Source organism: Oryctolagus cuniculus, chromosome 5 (genome assembly GCF_051225735.1).
Source record: "Oryctolagus cuniculus isolate XC-2025 breed Fujian yellow rabbit chromosome 5, ASM5122573v1, whole genome shotgun sequence".
Lineage (NCBI taxonomy): Eukaryota > Metazoa > Chordata > Mammalia > Lagomorpha > Leporidae > Oryctolagus > Oryctolagus cuniculus.
Genome location: NC_142871.1, coordinates 134,075,394 through 134,092,995, shown reverse-complemented (window position 1 = coordinate 134,092,995; position 17,602 = coordinate 134,075,394). Strand labels below are relative to the sequence as shown.

The 17,602-nt window shown below is 52.0% G+C and overlaps 2 protein-coding genes across 9 annotated transcripts in view; one reads left to right on the top strand and one right to left on the bottom strand.

Moving 5' to 3' along the window:
- Window positions 1-17,602, bottom strand: part of TCP11 (t-complex 11) — a 148,624-nt gene that overhangs the window by 109,386 nt on the left and 21,636 nt on the right. The window lies entirely within an intron of this gene.
- SCUBE3 (signal peptide, CUB domain and EGF like domain containing 3) overlaps window positions 1-17,602 on the top strand; it is a 36,330-nt gene that overhangs the window by 1,980 nt on the left and 16,748 nt on the right. For 3 of the 5 annotated variants that reach the window (XM_051855750.3, XM_051855753.3, XM_089334045.1), the window contains exons 2-6: window positions 11,487-11,609; window positions 13,276-13,401; window positions 15,184-15,318; window positions 16,221-16,346; window positions 16,517-16,633. In XM_051855750.3, the coding sequence (XP_051711710.1) occupies window positions 11,487-11,609; window positions 13,276-13,401; window positions 15,184-15,318; window positions 16,221-16,346; window positions 16,517-16,633 (627 nt within the window). The remainder of the gene's footprint in view (window positions 1-11,486; window positions 11,610-13,275; window positions 13,402-15,183; window positions 15,319-16,220; window positions 16,347-16,516; window positions 16,634-17,602) is intronic. The other 2 variants (XM_051855754.3, XM_089334046.1) reach the window with 1 other exon arrangement.

Sequence of the window (17,602 nt, the reverse complement as noted above, 5' to 3'; positions counted from 1 at the left end):
GCCCCTCTCCTCACTGTGGATTTGCTTGTGTTTTCATAAACAAAGCTGGCTTTTGTAGTGTGTGCTGACTTACTCATAACATAGAATTAGCCTGGGAGTTTAGTCTGAAGGAAGGAACAGATTTCATGCTGTAATCTAGAGACAAGATAAGGGCCTCTTTCAAGTTGGAGCCAGTGTCTAGTGGCCTAGTGAGGCTAGGGTAAATGTGCGTGGAGGGTGCAAAAGGAGAGGCAGTATATTCAAGGGGGTAACAGAAGTGGAAGGGGAGCCCCTTAAAAGGGGACAGGTACCATTGAGCCTAGGTGCTCAAGCCTGGGAGATGGGCCCACCCTTCAGGGATGGGTCAGAATCCTTCCGAGGTTCTCCAGAGCCCCCCTCCTCCAATAGACACCCTGCTGGGTGCTGGGGGGAAATGCTGGCTGCCAACTGGTAGTTCTGTCCACTGCTTATCACTTGCTCGGCCTGGACTGCAGTTGGCATGGCTTCTTCCTTCCTTCCTTCTCATTCTTGAGTCCAGAGTGGCTTAGAACGGAAGCCTCTGACTGACCTCTCTGTTCAGGAAATCTATAAACCCCATCTGCCAGAGGCTGCCTAACGACGCGTTGGCGGGATCAGAGGGATGTGTCTGAACCCAAATTTGCAGGCAGATGCTGCAGGAATGCTGGGGGCACCGCGGAGGCCCACCTTCTCCCTACAAATAGGTGTCTCCCCGGTGTCTCCCAGGTGCTACATGGTTTTCAGTAAGGCTGTAGCGGATCTTTAAAGACTACAGATACCCGTGGCAGTGACTTTCGCGTGGATCCACTGTGTCTCTGGGGCTCTGTGGGTCTCTGTTCCTTTTCACTGGTCATCCCACAGTGGGAAAACCAAAGTGAAGTGGAATGGGGGTGCCAGGAAGCGAGCCCTAAGTGTGACGGAGAGGGAGTGTGTGTGAGGCTCACCACGATCACCCACAGGGGACACAGCTGGGTGTCTGTGTCCACTGCAGCTTGGTTGCTTGGAGTGAATGCTCATGTTTGAGTGTCTGGAAGAAGTGTGTGTGGACCAGTGGGTGGGTCCGTGGTGTGGCTGGGAGGGAGTGAGCATGAGAGTACATGGTTTTGAGTGTTTTTCAAGTGCCTGTGTGTGTATTTTAAAGTAGACAGACTGGATAACCAAGATGATTGTTAACTTAAAAGCATTAATTTCCTTTGCCTTTTTTTTTTGGGGGGGGGGTGGGCAACAGCGGCTAAAAAGTCCTAATCCTCAAATAGGGCTCAGGTTACAACTGAATGAAAAGGTCTCCCAGCCTCCAGGGAAGCTGGTCCCCAAGGCAGGGCCTGAGAGGGCCAGCCTGCCCCTTTAGTTTACCCGGTATTTTTCTTGTCTCCATAGGGGCAGTTTTGATAAAGTCACATATGTAGTTTCCGAGTGACACCATCCCTGGACCTTAGCGTGTTCGGCTGGCAGCAAACAGTGTCTGTCTCAGTGCGTCTCTCCGGTCTCTGTCTGCCTCTCTCTCTCTCTCTCTCTCTCTCTCCCCCACCCCTCTCTTCCTCTTTAATGCGCCTGTTTCCTCTCCTCCCGCTCCCCTCAGCTCCTGTGGCCAGCTCTTACAGTGAGGGGACTGTTCCTCCTAGCCCCTCCCTCCAAAATATGAAATGAAAACCATAACCGTGTCAGTGGGCAGCCATGTGGTGGGGAGAGGGAACCCCCACTTCTGGAGCCTGATCTTCAGTCAGTTCCCTCTAAGTCTCCCCCTCCCATTTTTCCAGAAAGGTGGAGAATCGGCGCTGGACTGCTAGAAATTCCTCAGCAATCCCTTTGACCTCTCCTCTCTGTGACTTGTCTTGGCGGGGAGGGAGCCCCCGGGCCAGCGAGTACAGAAACCTTTCACTGTTTTCATCTGCTTGGGTCTCTGCAGGGTGGAGTGAGAGAGGGGCCAGAATTACTGCAGGCAGAGGAGGAGGAAAGTCATCTGCAAGCCCAGATGAGAGTGTGTTCTGAAACCTCCGGGAGTCCAGAGAGCCGTGAGAACCGGTTGGAGATGGGAGCCTGAGCGGCTGAGACCTGTTGTGAGGCCCACCCCCACCCCCACCCCCGCCCGGCAGGAGTTTGGGGAATGTGAGGTGTGCTTTCACCTGGGTGTGTGAGCCTGTGTGCGTGTGCACGCGTGTGCCGCCAGTGAGGGAAAGGGAAGTGGGGCCATGTGGGTTTTGTTTTAGTTGGAGAACTAAAGAAGAGGCAGGGCTCGGTCCAGTGCCTTTTGCTGAGGGTGGGGGAAGGGAACGGATGGCTTCAGACCCTCTGGAGGCTGTGGGGGTGGAGGAGCCTGCCCCCCGGCGCTGGTCCCCGCGTGTGAGGGTGTGGGCCTCCTTTGACGTCCCGTACCCCTAGCACATGACCACTTCTAAGAAAGAGTCCCTGTCGGGGCTGGAAACTGCGGAGCTGGTCTGAGGCTGGCAGCGCCCGCAAGAGGCCCAGACCTGGGGACAGTTTCTTCAGGCCCAGTTAGAAGACAGGAGGCTGAATGAGGAGGGCTGCTGAGCCCTCGGAAAGAAGCAAAACAACAGCCAATCCAGGGATGTCTGGGGTGGGAAGGGCCGGGCACCTGGGGGCAGAGGGGACATGGGCTCCGCTCTCCTCCCGCACTGCCTCACGCTGGCACAAGGGGGTGGAGGCTCTGCGCCAGTGGACTTGGATAAATACAGAGCCTAAGGATTGGGATCCTGGAGGAAATCATTGAAATTCTCCTCACTTGCAAAGAAAATATCAGCTGGGGTCTCCTGCAGTTCTGAGATTCCACCACCTCTCATCAAACCCTGCCTGCTGGAGGCAGAAGCCGCCGTGGCAAGCCTGTTCTGCAGCCGGGTCTCCTCAGGTTCCTCACCTACATGTTGGGACCTCTCCTCCCTGGACCCTGTTCCACTTCTGCCTGCCCAAGTCTAGGTCACTTAGCTGCTCAGGGCCCCACGCACCTGACAGGTCAGTCCTTAACGGGGGTATTTGCTTCTACTCAAAGCCCATGAAGAGTGCATGTGTTGGGATGTGCGGCTGAAATGCCCATGTTGTGGGAACGGGATATTCTCGAGGTGGGACCCTGAGTCCTTGGCCCTACACCATGTATTTCCAGCTCCAAGCCCAGCCCTCTGTATTCCGCCCTGGTCTAGACATCTCCCCTCTTCAGATCAAGGAACTACTCTGTAGTCATGATTGGATGCCGTGATTTGGCCACACAGGTGGGGTGATGACCCCCTAAATGAGGCGCGGTGGCCCTTGCTCTTACCTCTGGTCTTCTCTTGGCGGTGTGCATAGTCCTAGAGAGCTGTGGGGTTGGGGTTTCACAGCCCATGCCAGGAGCTCTCCAGGTCTGATCACTGACAGTGAGCTGAGGAATGACCTGGACAGAAGATCCAAGATAAGGAGACAGATCTAAGGGTCCTTGGGTGAGGGTGGATTACTAGGATCCGTGGGCATTGGTGGGGAGGGCTTAGAGAAGGGGGGGTGCTTAAAGGGGAGCCCCTGGGGAGCAGGTTTACAGAGAGGACGTTTTTACAAGTTTCTAATTATATTTATTTGGAGTTTTCCTCCGGCGGTTTGAAGCTGTTAACAGCAGGAACCTGTATCCCTGGTGTTTGTTTTTGTTTCTAACCAGCTGCTTGGCTTCAGTGTAGAGAACCCAGGGCGCAGGCGACACCTGCCCACTGCTGCGCCGCCCACCCCTTCTTATTGTGACTGTGCCTGCACGCTCCCTGCTCACTCCTCAGCCCTGCTCCCGGCTGCTGCTGCCCCAGACCCAAAGCCTCAGAGCATCCGCATGCCTCCAGGTTTCAGTGCCAGGCCGTTCCACGGTGAGGTACTGAGTGCTCGCTCCACACTGAACCAAATGCTGACTGGGGATCAGGGAGGCACCACAGTGACTGAGTCCCGGCTTCTTCCCTCAAGTGCTTCTAGAAGGCAGTGGCGCTGAGAGCACTGGACGGGGAGTCGGAAAACCTGGGGGCCTGGCTCCACACTAGCCATTTGCTCTTTCCTGGGATGCCTCACTTTGCTTCAGTTTCCTTATCTGTTTAATTAGAGACTAAACCATTTGAGGACTAAATGAAATAACTTACATTAAAAAAAAAAAAACTCTGCAAACTTAGTGAAAGTGTACACATCTGACACCATGGTTGTGTTGTTATCTTTGAAAACTCATAATCGTGAAGCCAGAATCTACCTCTGCCCGCCTCCCTCCTACCCCCTCCCTCTCCAATGCTGTTCTTCCCCCAACTCATTAGCCCCTTCCCGTCCTCGACAGGCCTGACGCAAAGCTGTTAGTTCTGTCCATACCCAAAACTGAAATAAGCAAGGAGCTGGATGAGGGGCAAGGTAGGACTTCAGAGAAGAACTCAGCAGCTTCCCCTGAAAGGTGGTAAGGTCTTAGGGTCAGCCCTGTTCCCTCCGCATCACCACTCATGACTGCTTTTCCTGACTCTTCAGTTGGAGAGGCTAAGATTGTGGGAAAGGGAAGTGTAGTTTTTTAAGAAAGAAATAACTTTTTTCTTTGGGGTCAAGAGGTGGTCATCTGTGTGGTTTCCTGGACTCTGTCTAGGTCTCCTTCACCTCTGACTATGTTTTGTCTAGGCTGAAAATGCACCCAGGCTCCAGCTGAGGTCACAGGGCCTCACTGGGATGACAGCCTGTGACAGCAGTACCGTGGAGCCAGGCCCTGTCAGTTTCCCTAGCTACCGTTTTGATCGAAGAGTTAGAGCAGATGTGTGCAGATGCGGGTGTACATGCAACGTGCTGCAGGTTAGGACGTCATGGCCAAAGCCTGGCTGGTTCTGTCTTGGACATTACTTAGACGAGGAGGAAAGAATGAGGGAACCGACCAGGAGCAGCAAGGGAATGCCGGTCTCTGTCTCAGATGGCCTGTGGTGTCCCGTCATCAGGTGTTCGCGCTGAGGCTCAGGTACCTCTGACAGGGATGCTCTGGAGAGATGCCTCTAGTGGCCCCAGGTGACAGCTGAGTATCCTGGGTCCCAATCTGGTCCCAGCACTCATCAAATGGATGCCTTTTTTAGGTGGGTACCACCCTTCTTTGAGTTTCCCGTCTCTCTTGAGATTAAAATCCCTGGGATTTCTGGACTTCCCTCCACCCAAAACACTGGTAGGGTCACAGGACAGTAAAGAGATGAGCTGCTTCTATGAGCTAACACAGAGCAAAGGATGCCCCCACCATTCACTCCCCCACCAACCCATCTACTCACGCGTCTACTCAGCCGTCTGTCCCCACATACGTACTCACCGCCTTGAATGTGGTATTAGTCTGCCTTGCTTGGCTGATGAACCCCCAAGCACCCAGCACAGCGCTTTTCATGTTGCAGCCACTCAGCAACTACTTGCTGAATGCCTGAATGAATACACTCAACTCTATTCCAGCTGCCACATAGGTTTTAGAGATTCCAAAGTCATGGCCTCAGAGACCTTTAGGCTTCAGTAGGTAATACATGTAAACTAAGACTTAAACAGTGATATCAAGGCAATGTATAAGAGACTGATCGCAAGGCAGTGATCCATAGGTGGCCAAAGAACCTGACAATGAAAGCCTCAGGAGTTAAGGCTGGAGCAGTCCCAGGTAGCTTCCCACCAGTGCCGCCTGAACGGGGCTCTCAGTGATGGGTGAGATTTGGAGCCATTTAGGGAGAGGGAGGAGTGAGGCAGACACCATACATCCTGGGCTAGCCTGGCAGGGACAGAAGGGTGTCACAGCCATGTGAGCGCATTACAACACCAGGCAGCCTGCATCTGACCTTCTGCTTGGGCCCATCAAATTTGCCCATAACTTTATCCACTGCTGTGAGTGGCGTTTGCTGTGGTAATGTAAAAGCAGGGCAGATCCTGTCTGGGGGTGTCTATCCATAGCCCACAGTGCACAGCTCTGCTCATTTCCAAAACTATAAAGTAGAGGAAGTGTTTCCTTGGGGGTCCTGCTGCTCCTTTTTTGGGGTCTACTTCCCCATCCTTAGAAGGGATCTTGAGGCCACCTGTGTTATGATGATCCATCCTTTCTGGTCTGCCCTCCAGGTCGTATCTGCCACCCCGTTTCTCCCTTTTCTGGAGTGTTCCACCAGGCACTGGAGCAAATTCAGATGGAATGTCAGATGGTGCTGGGGAAAGCTGCTGCAGTTACAGACCCGCACCTTTGTACCAGGAGAGGGTGAGGCAGGGAGGGCTCTGCTCATCTGTAGTTAACTCTGCAGCCCACTCTCTCCGATTTCAACGTCTGTTCCAGTCCAGTACCTGTGGTGGGGTCTCCATAGCCTTCACAAAGGACTGTGGAGGGCAACATTTAGCCAGCACGTTCAGGGATATGTCTACCCCGAACTCGTCTGCACAATCATATGCCCTGTGGTGTCTCCACAGCAGGCCTGAAATGGGGCTTTGATAAGGAGGATGGAGTTCAGAAAGGATACAAGAGAAGGAATAATGATAGCAAACATTTATGGAGCACTTACTGTATATCTCCACTGTGGTGCTAACTACTTGATGAGTGTTAACTCATTTGATGCTCACAGCAGCCCTCAGGGAGGTGCTATGATGGTTATTCCCATTTACAGAGGAGGGGACAGGTAAGTTTGGAGGTTGGCCCAGACCACATGGACAGCTGACAGAATAATACTCCAGAACCTCTTCTCTTACACTTTGTCATGCTGCCCCATGGTCTCTTTCCAGCTCCAGCATGGACCAATAGTTTATCCACATTACCTGAGTTGGGAAAGGGAGACAGGTAGCACCCTGGCTTTACTCTGGTTATCCTAATTCAGCTGCTCCAGGGGGTACCTGAACACTCACATTTTTAAAGGGGTCCCCAGTATGCCGTCAAGGTTGAGAACCACTGGTCTCACTCAGTCCATGCCCACTGGCAGCAGGGGCTTGGCCTGTGTCCGGAGAGAATGAGCTGAGGCTGTGCCCATAAGCATTGAAGGGATCCCTGCAAGGCCAGGTTCTGGGTGGGCAGGTAGGCAGGTGGCAGGGGCTCTGAAGAAGCTGCTGGATGAAACTTAGGGCCCTATTTCATAGCTCTGCTTTAGGCCTGTTCTGCTTCTTCTTCTTCTTCTTTTTTTGACAGGCAGAGTGGACAGTGAGAGAGAGAGACAGAGAGAAAGGTCTTCCTTTACTGTTGGTTCACCCTCCAATGGCCGCCGTGGTTGGCGCTCTGTGGCCAGCACACTGCGCTGATCCAAAGGCAGGAGCCAGGTGCTTCTCCTGGTCTCCCATGGGGTGCAGGGCCCAAGCACTTGGCCATCCTCCACTGCACTCCTGGGCCACAGCAGAGAGCTGGCCTGGAAGAGGGGCAACCGGAACAGAATCCAGCACCCCAACCGGGACTAGAACCCGGTGTGCCGGCACCGCAAGCAGGAGGATTAGCCTGTTGAGCCACGGCGCCGGCCTGTTCTGCTTCAAAAGATGCCAGTTTTACACCTTGGTTTCAAGGTGGGAAGCAATGCATCATAAATCTTTAATAAATTTCAATCTCAAACCAGTAGGTGCTTAATGTTTCTTGATTTCTCACTGAACGTCATGGGTTCTATTAATAAGAAGGAAATGTAGGGTCCAAACCATTGTCATCTAATTGCCCTTGGATTTTTTCCAAGATATAAAATGGGGCTTTATGAAAAATTCCAAGCTACCAAGTAACTTTGGAGTGATTCCCTTCCGTCCTGTTCTGGTCCAGAAATGCCAGGCCTTGTAAAGGCAATACAGCTTTTGAAGTACTGGATGGTCCTTGGCTTAATCTACAGGCTTCCGCTTCATGGCCCATTAGTTTTGCCACATGCATAGGAGAGCTGTTCTCTATGAGACAGATCAGAGCTGCAAATACCACATGCAAATGATATGGTAGCTTTGAGAATGGTCTGTATTGTATTTGAAGACCATTTCCCACAAACCTGAAGTTTCCATGTGTGTATTTCAATTTGGTGTGCTAAAAGGTACTGAAATAATGTATAATTCTTCTGTGTTTTTCTTGCAATCTTGTAATCTCAGTTCAAATGTAACTGAAAATATAAAACCCAGATGATTTCAATGCAGTTAAACTGAACTGAAAGGTAACTTGTGTGTGATTCTGAAGATGTATATAAAATATTTTTATTTCTAAAAGAAGATTTCAAACAAATAGTTAGGGTTCTTTCTTCGCCAGTGCTCACCTATGAGGAGAGCTGAACATGATACATGACATGGCTTTAAAGAGTTAGCCATAATGTGCGCCCTGGGAGGTGGCAGATCATGGCCCAAGTACATGGGTCCCTGCCATCACATGAGACCCGGATGGAGTTCCGAGCTCCTGGCTTGGGTCTGGCCCAGCTTCGGCTACTGCAGGCATCTGGAGAGTGAACCAGCAGGTGGAAGATCTCTGTCTCAGGCAAACTGAATCCCCCAGGAACAGGAGTTCACCAGGAATGAGGCTGATCAGAAAGAGCTTTTGCACAGATCTGGAAAGCCAAGCAGTGTAGCTATGAAAGAAAAAAGAGGAATGCACCAGTGTGGTCAGTGAGATGTTGGAAAGGAGCAGAGTAGGTAGGTGCTGTAGAGGCCGTGGGGGGGGTGGTGGTGGTAAAGTCTTCCAGGGAAGAGTCTTTTTGCAGGAGATGGATCAGCATTGTGAGCAGGGAGATGAGGGAGAGCAGGAGATGGCAGGAAGACTGGCTGCTGGAGGGGTTTGAAGGCTCTGCCAAGAGGCCTGGGTTTGTGGTGATATCCATCAAGGTCCATCCTAGCAGTGGTGCACATTAAATGGAGGCAAAGGGAAGAACTGGGAGCCCAGGTAGCCTGTGGCAGGCCCTGGTGAAGCACAGATAGGGGATAGGCACACATCTCTGACGGCCCCAGAGGAGGGGAGGGGCTTCTGTACCAGTTGCTGTAACTTGGCTCCAGGCCCAGGAGTATCCCTTATTCAGAACTCTGTGCTGTCCAGTAGATCTGTGATGTTGGAAATGTCCATGTCTGTGCTGGCCACATGTGGCTATGGAGCATTTGGCCTATGGCTAGTGCAACAAGGGAACTGAATTTTAGATTAATGTAATAGCTACGTGTGGCTAGCGGCTACCATACTAGCACCATCCTAGAGTAACTGTTGATTTCATACTTATCATGTCAGGCTTCCTACACTGGGAGCCTCCTGTTACCAGACACTCCAATGGGCGCGCTACACAAAGCACCTCATCAACCGCTCACAGCCTCTCATAAGGAGGTATTGCCACCCTCACTTTAAAGGCGGAGGAGACAGACAGTAAAAGTGGCCTCTGCAGAGTGGTGGAGCTGGACTTGAATCCAGAACTAGTGCTTATGACTGTCCTGTGATAGTGCCTTTCTTTGTACCACTTTCTTTCCATTAGTTGGACCAACTGATTCTCCACACAGCCTCTTAACCATCTATAAAGTCCCTTGCACTGGCCGGCGCTGCAGCTCACTTGGCTAATCCTCTGCCTGTGGCACCGGCATCCTGGGTTCTAGTCCCGGTTGGGGTGCCGGATTCTGTCCTGGTTGCTCCTCTTACAGTCCAGCACTCTTCTGTGGCCCAGGAAGGCAGTGGAGGATGGCCCAAGTCCTCGGGCCCTGCACCTGCATGGGAGACCAGGAGGAAGCACCTGGCTCCTGGCTTCGGATCAGCTCAGCATGCCAGCCATTTGGGGGGTGAACCAACGGAAGGAAGACCTTTCTCTCTGTCTCTCTCTCTCTCACTAACTCTACCTGTCAAAAAAAAAAAAAAAAGTCCCTTGCACCCTCACTTATGAACCAGTCTTCCATCCTCCTCTTCTCCATTCTTTCACTTTGGGAGGACTTCCCACAGTGAGAGGGCAGGTGTACACCCTGGCTGCAGGGTCTGAGTGAGGAAGAGTTTAAGTGTGGCCAGGCTCTCTGCACTGGGCATGGGGGGGGGGGTGGCTGCAAAGAAGCAGAAGGGGGTTGAAGGATAGAGCGCAGAGTGCAGAGCTGAACAGACGCCTGGAAGACTTCAGGCAGAGCGTCTGGGTGGCACTCTTCCAGATTCCTGTTCTCTGCTTAGCCCAGGGAACTTCAGACCTGCCCCCTAAAGTATAAACGAAGAGGACAGGTAACTGTGTCCAGCCAGGACTCAAGGGTGCCTAGAGAGAGGTCACTGGTTTACTCACCCATTCATTAAAAACAGATCGAGCTTCTTAAGGATTTGGATTCAATAGGTCTACCATAAGGACTGACAATAGCATTTTTAACAAATTCAGGCTGTTCTATAGCCCACAAAATCATACCTGGCATTCAGGCTATCTTGCTTTCAAATCCTATTTCTTTTACTTGGAGGCTGCCACTTGTATATGACCTTGGATATCCCAGTTCACAGCTCAAAGTAACACAGGTTCTCAGCCCTGGCTGCACATTAGAATCACTGGGATGGATGGCTGTAGAAAAACACTGATGGCCAACAAACCTCAGCCCAGGTTTGTCGACCAGAGTCTCTGGGGGTATGGACAACTCAGGAGAGCGGACTCTGATGTTCTGCAGGGTTGAGGACTCCCCTCACCTAATCTCTAATTTCTCTGAGGGCACGCACCATACCCTGCTTCATGTTACGAGTCTCTTCTGGGCTGGGCTGAGCCTGTGTAGTAAGCACTTGCAACGGAATGAAACATTTCCTCCCATTTCAGTTCAGCTTATGGGCACATGATACTGCCCCGGAAGTTGGAATCTTTTGCCCAAAGACTCTTCCCTGTGGCCTTTCTTCACCATCTTTTTAAAGTTAGATCTTAGAGGTCTGTGTGTAGCACCTGTTATCAGGGCGAGGGGAGAGCAGCACTGTTACAGCACAAGAGCTGAGAGTCCTGGGGTGGACGGCCCGGCCTGTGTCACCGGGAGAGCCAAGAAGGCTGCACCCATCAGTCTTTGGTTGCTGAAGTCCCACGGCTGCTGGTGGCAGAGAGGCCAAGGAGAATCTCCCAGGATGGCACTTCTTTCCTTTATAGCTTCTTGGTGCCATGGAGGACAAGTGGGGGCAGGCCTGGCCTCAAGCAGAATCCTGAAGCCCAGGAGGATCCCTGAGATGCCCTGTCTCTTTCTTCCTCCTTTAATTACCAGTGACCCCTGGACCCTGCCCCCTTTCCAGAGGATGCTGTGCCCAGGCCTTTTCTCTTTCTCTTCCTCCAAGCCTGCTCCTAAGAAAGGCAGTAAATCAATTTATACTAGGTAGATTACTTCTAATCAAAATTAAGTGTACTACTCAGCCAAGAGGTTTTTGTTTGTTTTTAAGTCAAAGAGGAGTGAGCTGTCATTGTGGACTAAGCTTTTCAGAAAGTGTTAGGGGTTCCTTCTGAATTCCTAAGATGACAGAGTCTGTGCAGAAAGATCGGTGATGTGCAGCACATCTCTTTCTGGAGAGGCTGCTGCCTGTTTTAGAGAAGAGGGGATTTTGCCTGGGGAGCCCACCTCAAGACACCTGCTGGGAGATGCCAACAGAAGGTCTCACATGTTCCCCGCTCTGCTCCTGCCAGATGTGGACGAGTGTGTGGAGGGGACTGACAACTGTCACATCGATGCCATCTGCCAGAACACCCCGCGGTCCTACAAATGCATCTGCAAGTCTGGCTACACGGGAGATGGCAAACACTGCAAAGGTGAGGCTGGGAGGGTGCCCAGAGAAGGGTGACCTGTGGGAAAAGGGAAACCAATGCATTGCCCTCAGTTAGCCACACTGGACACAACACCCAGCACTGAAATCTCTGGGGGCAGTGCATCTTCCCAGAGGGTGCTATTTCCTAGTTTGCACAAGGGTGCCATCAGGTTAGCTGAGCCTCTCTGCTGGGACAGTTCACAGCCCCACAACTCAGCTGGGGCGGGAGCATCAGAATCATGGGACTAGGGCAGTTTAGATCCTTACACCACACCAGCAAAGGATGGGAACAGAAAATGTACCTCAGGGGAATTCCTACTGTAAACAAACACATCTTCCCCTCATAATTAAAGCAATGCAAATTAAAGTAGCCTTGAGATACTATTTTAGATTTGTGAACTTCAGTGCTGGTGAGACTTCCACAGGCAAGGTAGAGACTCATTAACTCCTAATGGCATAAACTGGGAAGTACAGTTGTCCGTCAGTATCTACAGGGGATTGGTTCCAGGTCGTCCCCACCCCCACTAGAAGGAGAGCAGACTCCACAGATGCCCAGATCCCTCAGATAAAGTGCTGTGGTATTTGCACATAACACATGCACATTCTCCTGTACACTTTACCTCATCTCCAGATTACCTAAAATGCCTAATGTAAATTAAGTGCCATGTAAATAGGTATACTTGTCATTTAACAATGACAAGAAAAAAGTATGTATGTCTTTGGTACAGATACACTTATTTTTCTTCGAATATTTGTGATTGTGGTTGGTTGAATCTGTGGATGCAGAACCCCTGGAGGGCTAATTTAATTTGAGAAATCTTTAATTTAATTTAAGGAAACTAATTTAATTTAAGGGTTCTTAAAAGGTATTTTATAACTTTCAACCCAGGAATTTTATTCTTGGGAACTTATTCAAAAGAAATTTAAAGAAACAAAATATTTGGGGTAAATATGTTCTCAAATGCATTATTTTTGATATTAAATTAAATGAAAGAAACATAAGTGCCTAACAATGGAGAAAAAGGATTAATGTTATAATATGGCAACACAATGGAATATTCTGCCACCGTATACAATGGTCATTAGAAAGACTGGATGGAGGCCGGCGCTGCGGCTCAACAGGCTAATCCTCCACCTTGCGGCACCGGCACAATGGGTTCTAGTCCTGGTCGGGGTGCCAGATTCTGTCCCAGTTGCCCCTCTTCCAGGCCAGCTCTCTGCTGTGGCCCGGGAGTGCAGTGGAGGATGGCCCAAGTGCTTGGGTCCCTGTACCCACGTGGGAGACCAGGAGAAGCACCTGGCTCCTGCCTTTGGATCAGTGTGGTGCGCCAGCCGCAGCGCACCTGGCCGCAGCGGCCATTGGAGAGTGAACCAATGGCAAAGGAAGACCTTTTTTTCTCTCTCTCTCTCTCTCTCACTGTCCACCCTGCCTGTCAAAAAAAAAAAAAAAAAAAAAAAAAAAAAGACTGGATGGAGATGTGAGAAAAAATGGGCTTAGCTGAAAATCTGCAAAATGTAAAATAGTTTGTAGGCTATGACATGACCATGAAAACACAAAAATGCACACAGAGGTTGTATTTTAAAATAAAGTAACTGCAAGGCTGAGCCCTCGGGTGGACAGTGCAGGGCCCGAGGTGGGGTCAGCTGTCCCAGCTTCTCTTTGCCCACAGACGTGGATGAGTGTGAGCGGGAGGACAACGCAGGTTGCGTGCATGACTGTGTCAACATCCCTGGTAATTACCGATGCACCTGCTACGACGGATTCCACCTGGCACACGATGGACACAACTGTCTGGGTGAGCAAGGGAGAAAGGGGTTGGGGGCGGTGGGATATTTTGCAGGGAAGAGGATGCTTCCAGCATTTCCCATTTCCCAGGCAAGGAGGGGAAAGTAACTTCAAAGAGCTACATTCCCACAAGGGGGCAAGGACAGTCTCCTCTTTGGGTCTGGCCTCTAAGGATGAAATAATCTTGCTGCTGGATGAAAAATAGCAGAGGTGATCCTGCTAGGAAGAGCTCGCAGGCTGAGGGCCAGGAGACGAGAACAGTGAGCGTGGTCACAGTGGATGAACAGAGTAGGAAGATGACTTGGCTCTAGATAAATCCTGGTTCTGCTGCTTACTAACTAGTTGTAGGCCCTTGGGCAAATCAGCTAATCTCTGGAAACCTTAGCTTCCTCATCTCTCAAATGGCAACAGCAGTAACCTACTCAGAGGCTGCTGGGTGGATCCCCGTGAGAGGATATGTCTAAAGAGCCCTGTCCAATCCCTAGTACATAGTAGGTGCTCAACAAGTGGGAGAAATAGTGTTCCTGATGAGTGTGGTGATGTGGCTCCCCAGGGCACAGGGAAGCAGCAGCATCAACAACTGAATGGGCCTCTGTTCCCCCTCTCCCCACTGAGAAATGGAGGAAAAATCTTGGCCAGAGTAGCTGAACTGTGAGGTTGGAACAGAAGGGGACAAATAGAGGGATGGAATGTAGGATGGGGCAAAAGCAGGAAGACAGTGCTGGGGAAGCCCAGGCATAGCAAGAGATAGGGCAGACACAGGAGCAAACCTGAGGAAGGTATACCTCCTTAGCTTATCTAGCAGGTGCACCTCACAGGCAAGAGCCAGCTGGATCCAGGTCTCCCTGCTCTTAGCCAGAAGGGGAAGAGAGGATTTTTAGAGCCTCAGCAGAAAAGATGGGAAGCAAGAGGCTGATGAGTGCCCCAGGAGGCCAAATTCTAGTTGCTCCATTTGGCAACCAATCTCCCTGATGCCTCCTGGGCCAAGGCAAACTGAGAAGGGCTACGGACGTGGGAGGTCAGTAGCTAGCATAGGGATGGAGTCAAGCACTGAAGCTTGGCTCTGGGACTTGGGGGTTGTGATTTGGGGGTGAGAGCCTACTCTTCCCCCTCCCATCGAGGGTGTGGCCTGGCAGTTCTCCCCCTATCCCTCCCCGCCAAGCTGCCAGACTGTGTTTTGTTAAACCAAAATAGGAGAAAGGCTGGGGAATATGGCAGCAAGCCCAGGCATGGGGGAGGGGGGAAAGGACAGGGCTGTGGCCTGTCCATAGAAATGGTCCCCGCCACACAAGGAATTAAGGCCCAGCTGCCTTTACCCGGCATGTCCCTCCAACCTCAGCACCATGGCCATAGGCTCTTCTTGAACTCGGAACCGTTCCTAGGTTCCTTGATCCCCTGGCTGCTCATCACAACCAGCAGCCGCCTCCATTTACCTCTCCCTGACCCTCTTCCCCACCTCCATCCTCGTCTTCATCACTGTTGCTCTTTTCTGAGCACCTCTGCCCCTGGGACCCAGTTTCCCCAGGTGAAGGAAGGGAAGGAACGTCTTTACCAGCGAGAGCCAGGTTCAAATGCCTCCCCTTGCCTAGTTCCCCAGGTATGCCCTGTTTGGGCGGCCTCATCACATTCACTGGAGTGTTAGCTGACAAGGAGCTGGGTTGGAGCTGACGTGTCTGGCCTAAGGCTGGGCTTGGGAGGTAGGAGGCTGGATTCTTAAGACTGTCTTCAGCCCCCTCTCACCCTGCACCTTGGTCTGCACCCCATGGCCCCACCTATTGCCTGTCCTGCACAGACGTGGACGAGTGTGCCGAGGGTAACGGTGGCTGCCAGCAGAGCTGCGTCAACATGATGGGCAGCTATGAGTGCCACTGCCGGGAAGGCTTCTTCCTCAGCGACAACCAGCATACCTGCATCCAGCGGCCAGAAGGTCAGCCCGTGACCTGGGAGGTCCCTGGGCCTGCCCTCCCCAGGCTTCCCTCTCTACCTGTCCCTCACCCTCCTTCCTCAACTCTGCTAACTCCTTCTCTTGTCCTCCGGTTTGATCACATCCTAAGTGCACCATGGACAGATACTCCAAAATAGAGCAAAATGTGGGGAATTAATTTGGGGCTGGGGTCATTTGGAATTGAGGCGACTGTAGTGTGTCCAAGGTCAATGTTTTCCTAACTGCAGGCCTTTGAGCCTCTCTAAGCTCCAGCTTATCCGAGGGCCCCATCAATGCTGTCCTCCTCGCACTCAATTGGGAGTCAGGCAGGGAGAGTGGGGCTTATGTTGTTCTGCTCTGTGACTCTTCTCCCCACCCCAACCCAGTGTGACATCATCCCTGGGGGCAGTGACTCTAATTCATCTTTGTATCCCCAGTACCTTACACACTGCCCTGCACACAGTTGGAGCAAAATCACATGTTTGTTGGGTAAAATCACATAGTAAGTGTACCAGTTACTCCCCACTCACATAATATACCTGATTGGTATTTATCTTCTTCCCAATTTGACAGGAAGAGAGTGCATCTTGTCTGGGTCCTTACTAAGTCCACTCTGTCCCTGGCACAGTGCCAGGCAATTGTTGGACCGCAGTTCAGGTGTTGAAAGGACAGTGTGATTGGGCAGGCTTTCTCTGGGATGGGTATCTGCTCCTGTTACACCAATCAGGATGGCTTTCAGCACTGCTGGGTAGCACCCCATTTTGTGGGTCTGCCCCTGCAGGGAAGACTCCTTGTGTTGCAACCTCAGAGAATTCTTCTAATTTCTGAGGCCCCCAAATGCCCCTTCTAGCCCTTCCTCCCCCAGGAGGGAGACAGGCCATGCACCCCCTCCTCTTCCCTTTTAGAAGGAATGAACTGCATGAACAAGAATCACGGCTGTGCCCACATCTGCCGCGAGACCCCAAAGGGAGGAATCGCCTGTGAATGCCGCCCTGGCTTCGAGCTCACCAAGAATCAACGGGATTGTAAATGTGAGATTCCTGGGATGGCAGCAGAGGGAAGGGTGGACAAAGCAGCAAAAAGACAGGGCTGGGAGGGAAAGGGAGCAGGGGAGGGACTAGAGAAGAGCACCAGTTGCCACGCCGTGGCACTGTGGCACTCAGTGAGGAGAGAGCTGACAGGCCTCCTGCCCTCTCTGCAGTGACGTGCAACTATGGTAACGGTGGCTGCCAGCACACATGTGATGACACAGAGCAGGGGCCCCGGTGCGGCTGCCATGTCAAGTTTGTGCTCCACACGGACGGGAAGACGTGCATCGGTGGGTGAGGCCAGGGGAGAACTCAGTCTGCCTGTGATGGGGGTGGGTGGGGACCCTCGGGAACCAGGGCGAGGAGGGGAGCACAGGGGCCCAGAGATTGGACACAAAGTGACTGATGAGGGAGTTGAACACCCGGACAGTGGCAGGTCCAATGAGGGACAACCTGGAGAGAAACCGATGGCGCTCACCTGAGCCTCTGCCCGATTCACTGGTTGCATCACCCACCCTGAGAGCTTCACTGGCCTCTTTATCCCATAAAGTGTGGCCAAACTGGAGTAATTCGCAGAGGTGCTTGTTGACGGAGGCTACAGTGGGAAGGGGGCAGAGCACGGGGGAAATGTAGCTGGCTGGGCCTGGCTGGCGCCCTGGTGACTAGTGTGGCGAGATGGAGCTGGCCCAGCCCACTACCCCTACTCTGAACTGATGCTGACAGTGTTCCTTCCTGCAGCAACCAACCCTCAACAGAAAAGTGGGTTTCCTGGCTCCAGCACCCTCTTCCTCTCCAGCCTTTCTTCCCTCACTCTCCTCCTGTGTGCCCCTTCGTTCTCTCTTCCAGACCTCAGTGGTTCACACTCTCAGCTCCACCTGTCATGGTCTCACTTCCTCACCACCTCCAGTCTTCCATCCCGCTCACCCTACTTTGAGGCTCTCTTAAGACCTGTTTCCCTTTTCCTGAACTCCTAGGTCTTACCTCACGTATCTTCAGGAACCTCAATTTCCTAAATTCCTGGTTCCCTGGGTCTTTAGGTCATTAATGCTGAGAAGATGACAGGACGAGGTGAGCCCGTGCAGAGGAGAGGTGGGAAATAAACAGGAGAGGAGAGGCTGTGTCCGCAGGCAGGCAGGAGGCAGGCTTGCTCTTGGCATGGGTGTCTGTGGGCAGCTGTTCAACTGGTGGCCCTGACACGTTGGGGATGGGGAGGTGTGAACAGTCATTCTGGGTGAGGTCATGCATGTCAGACGTGAGAA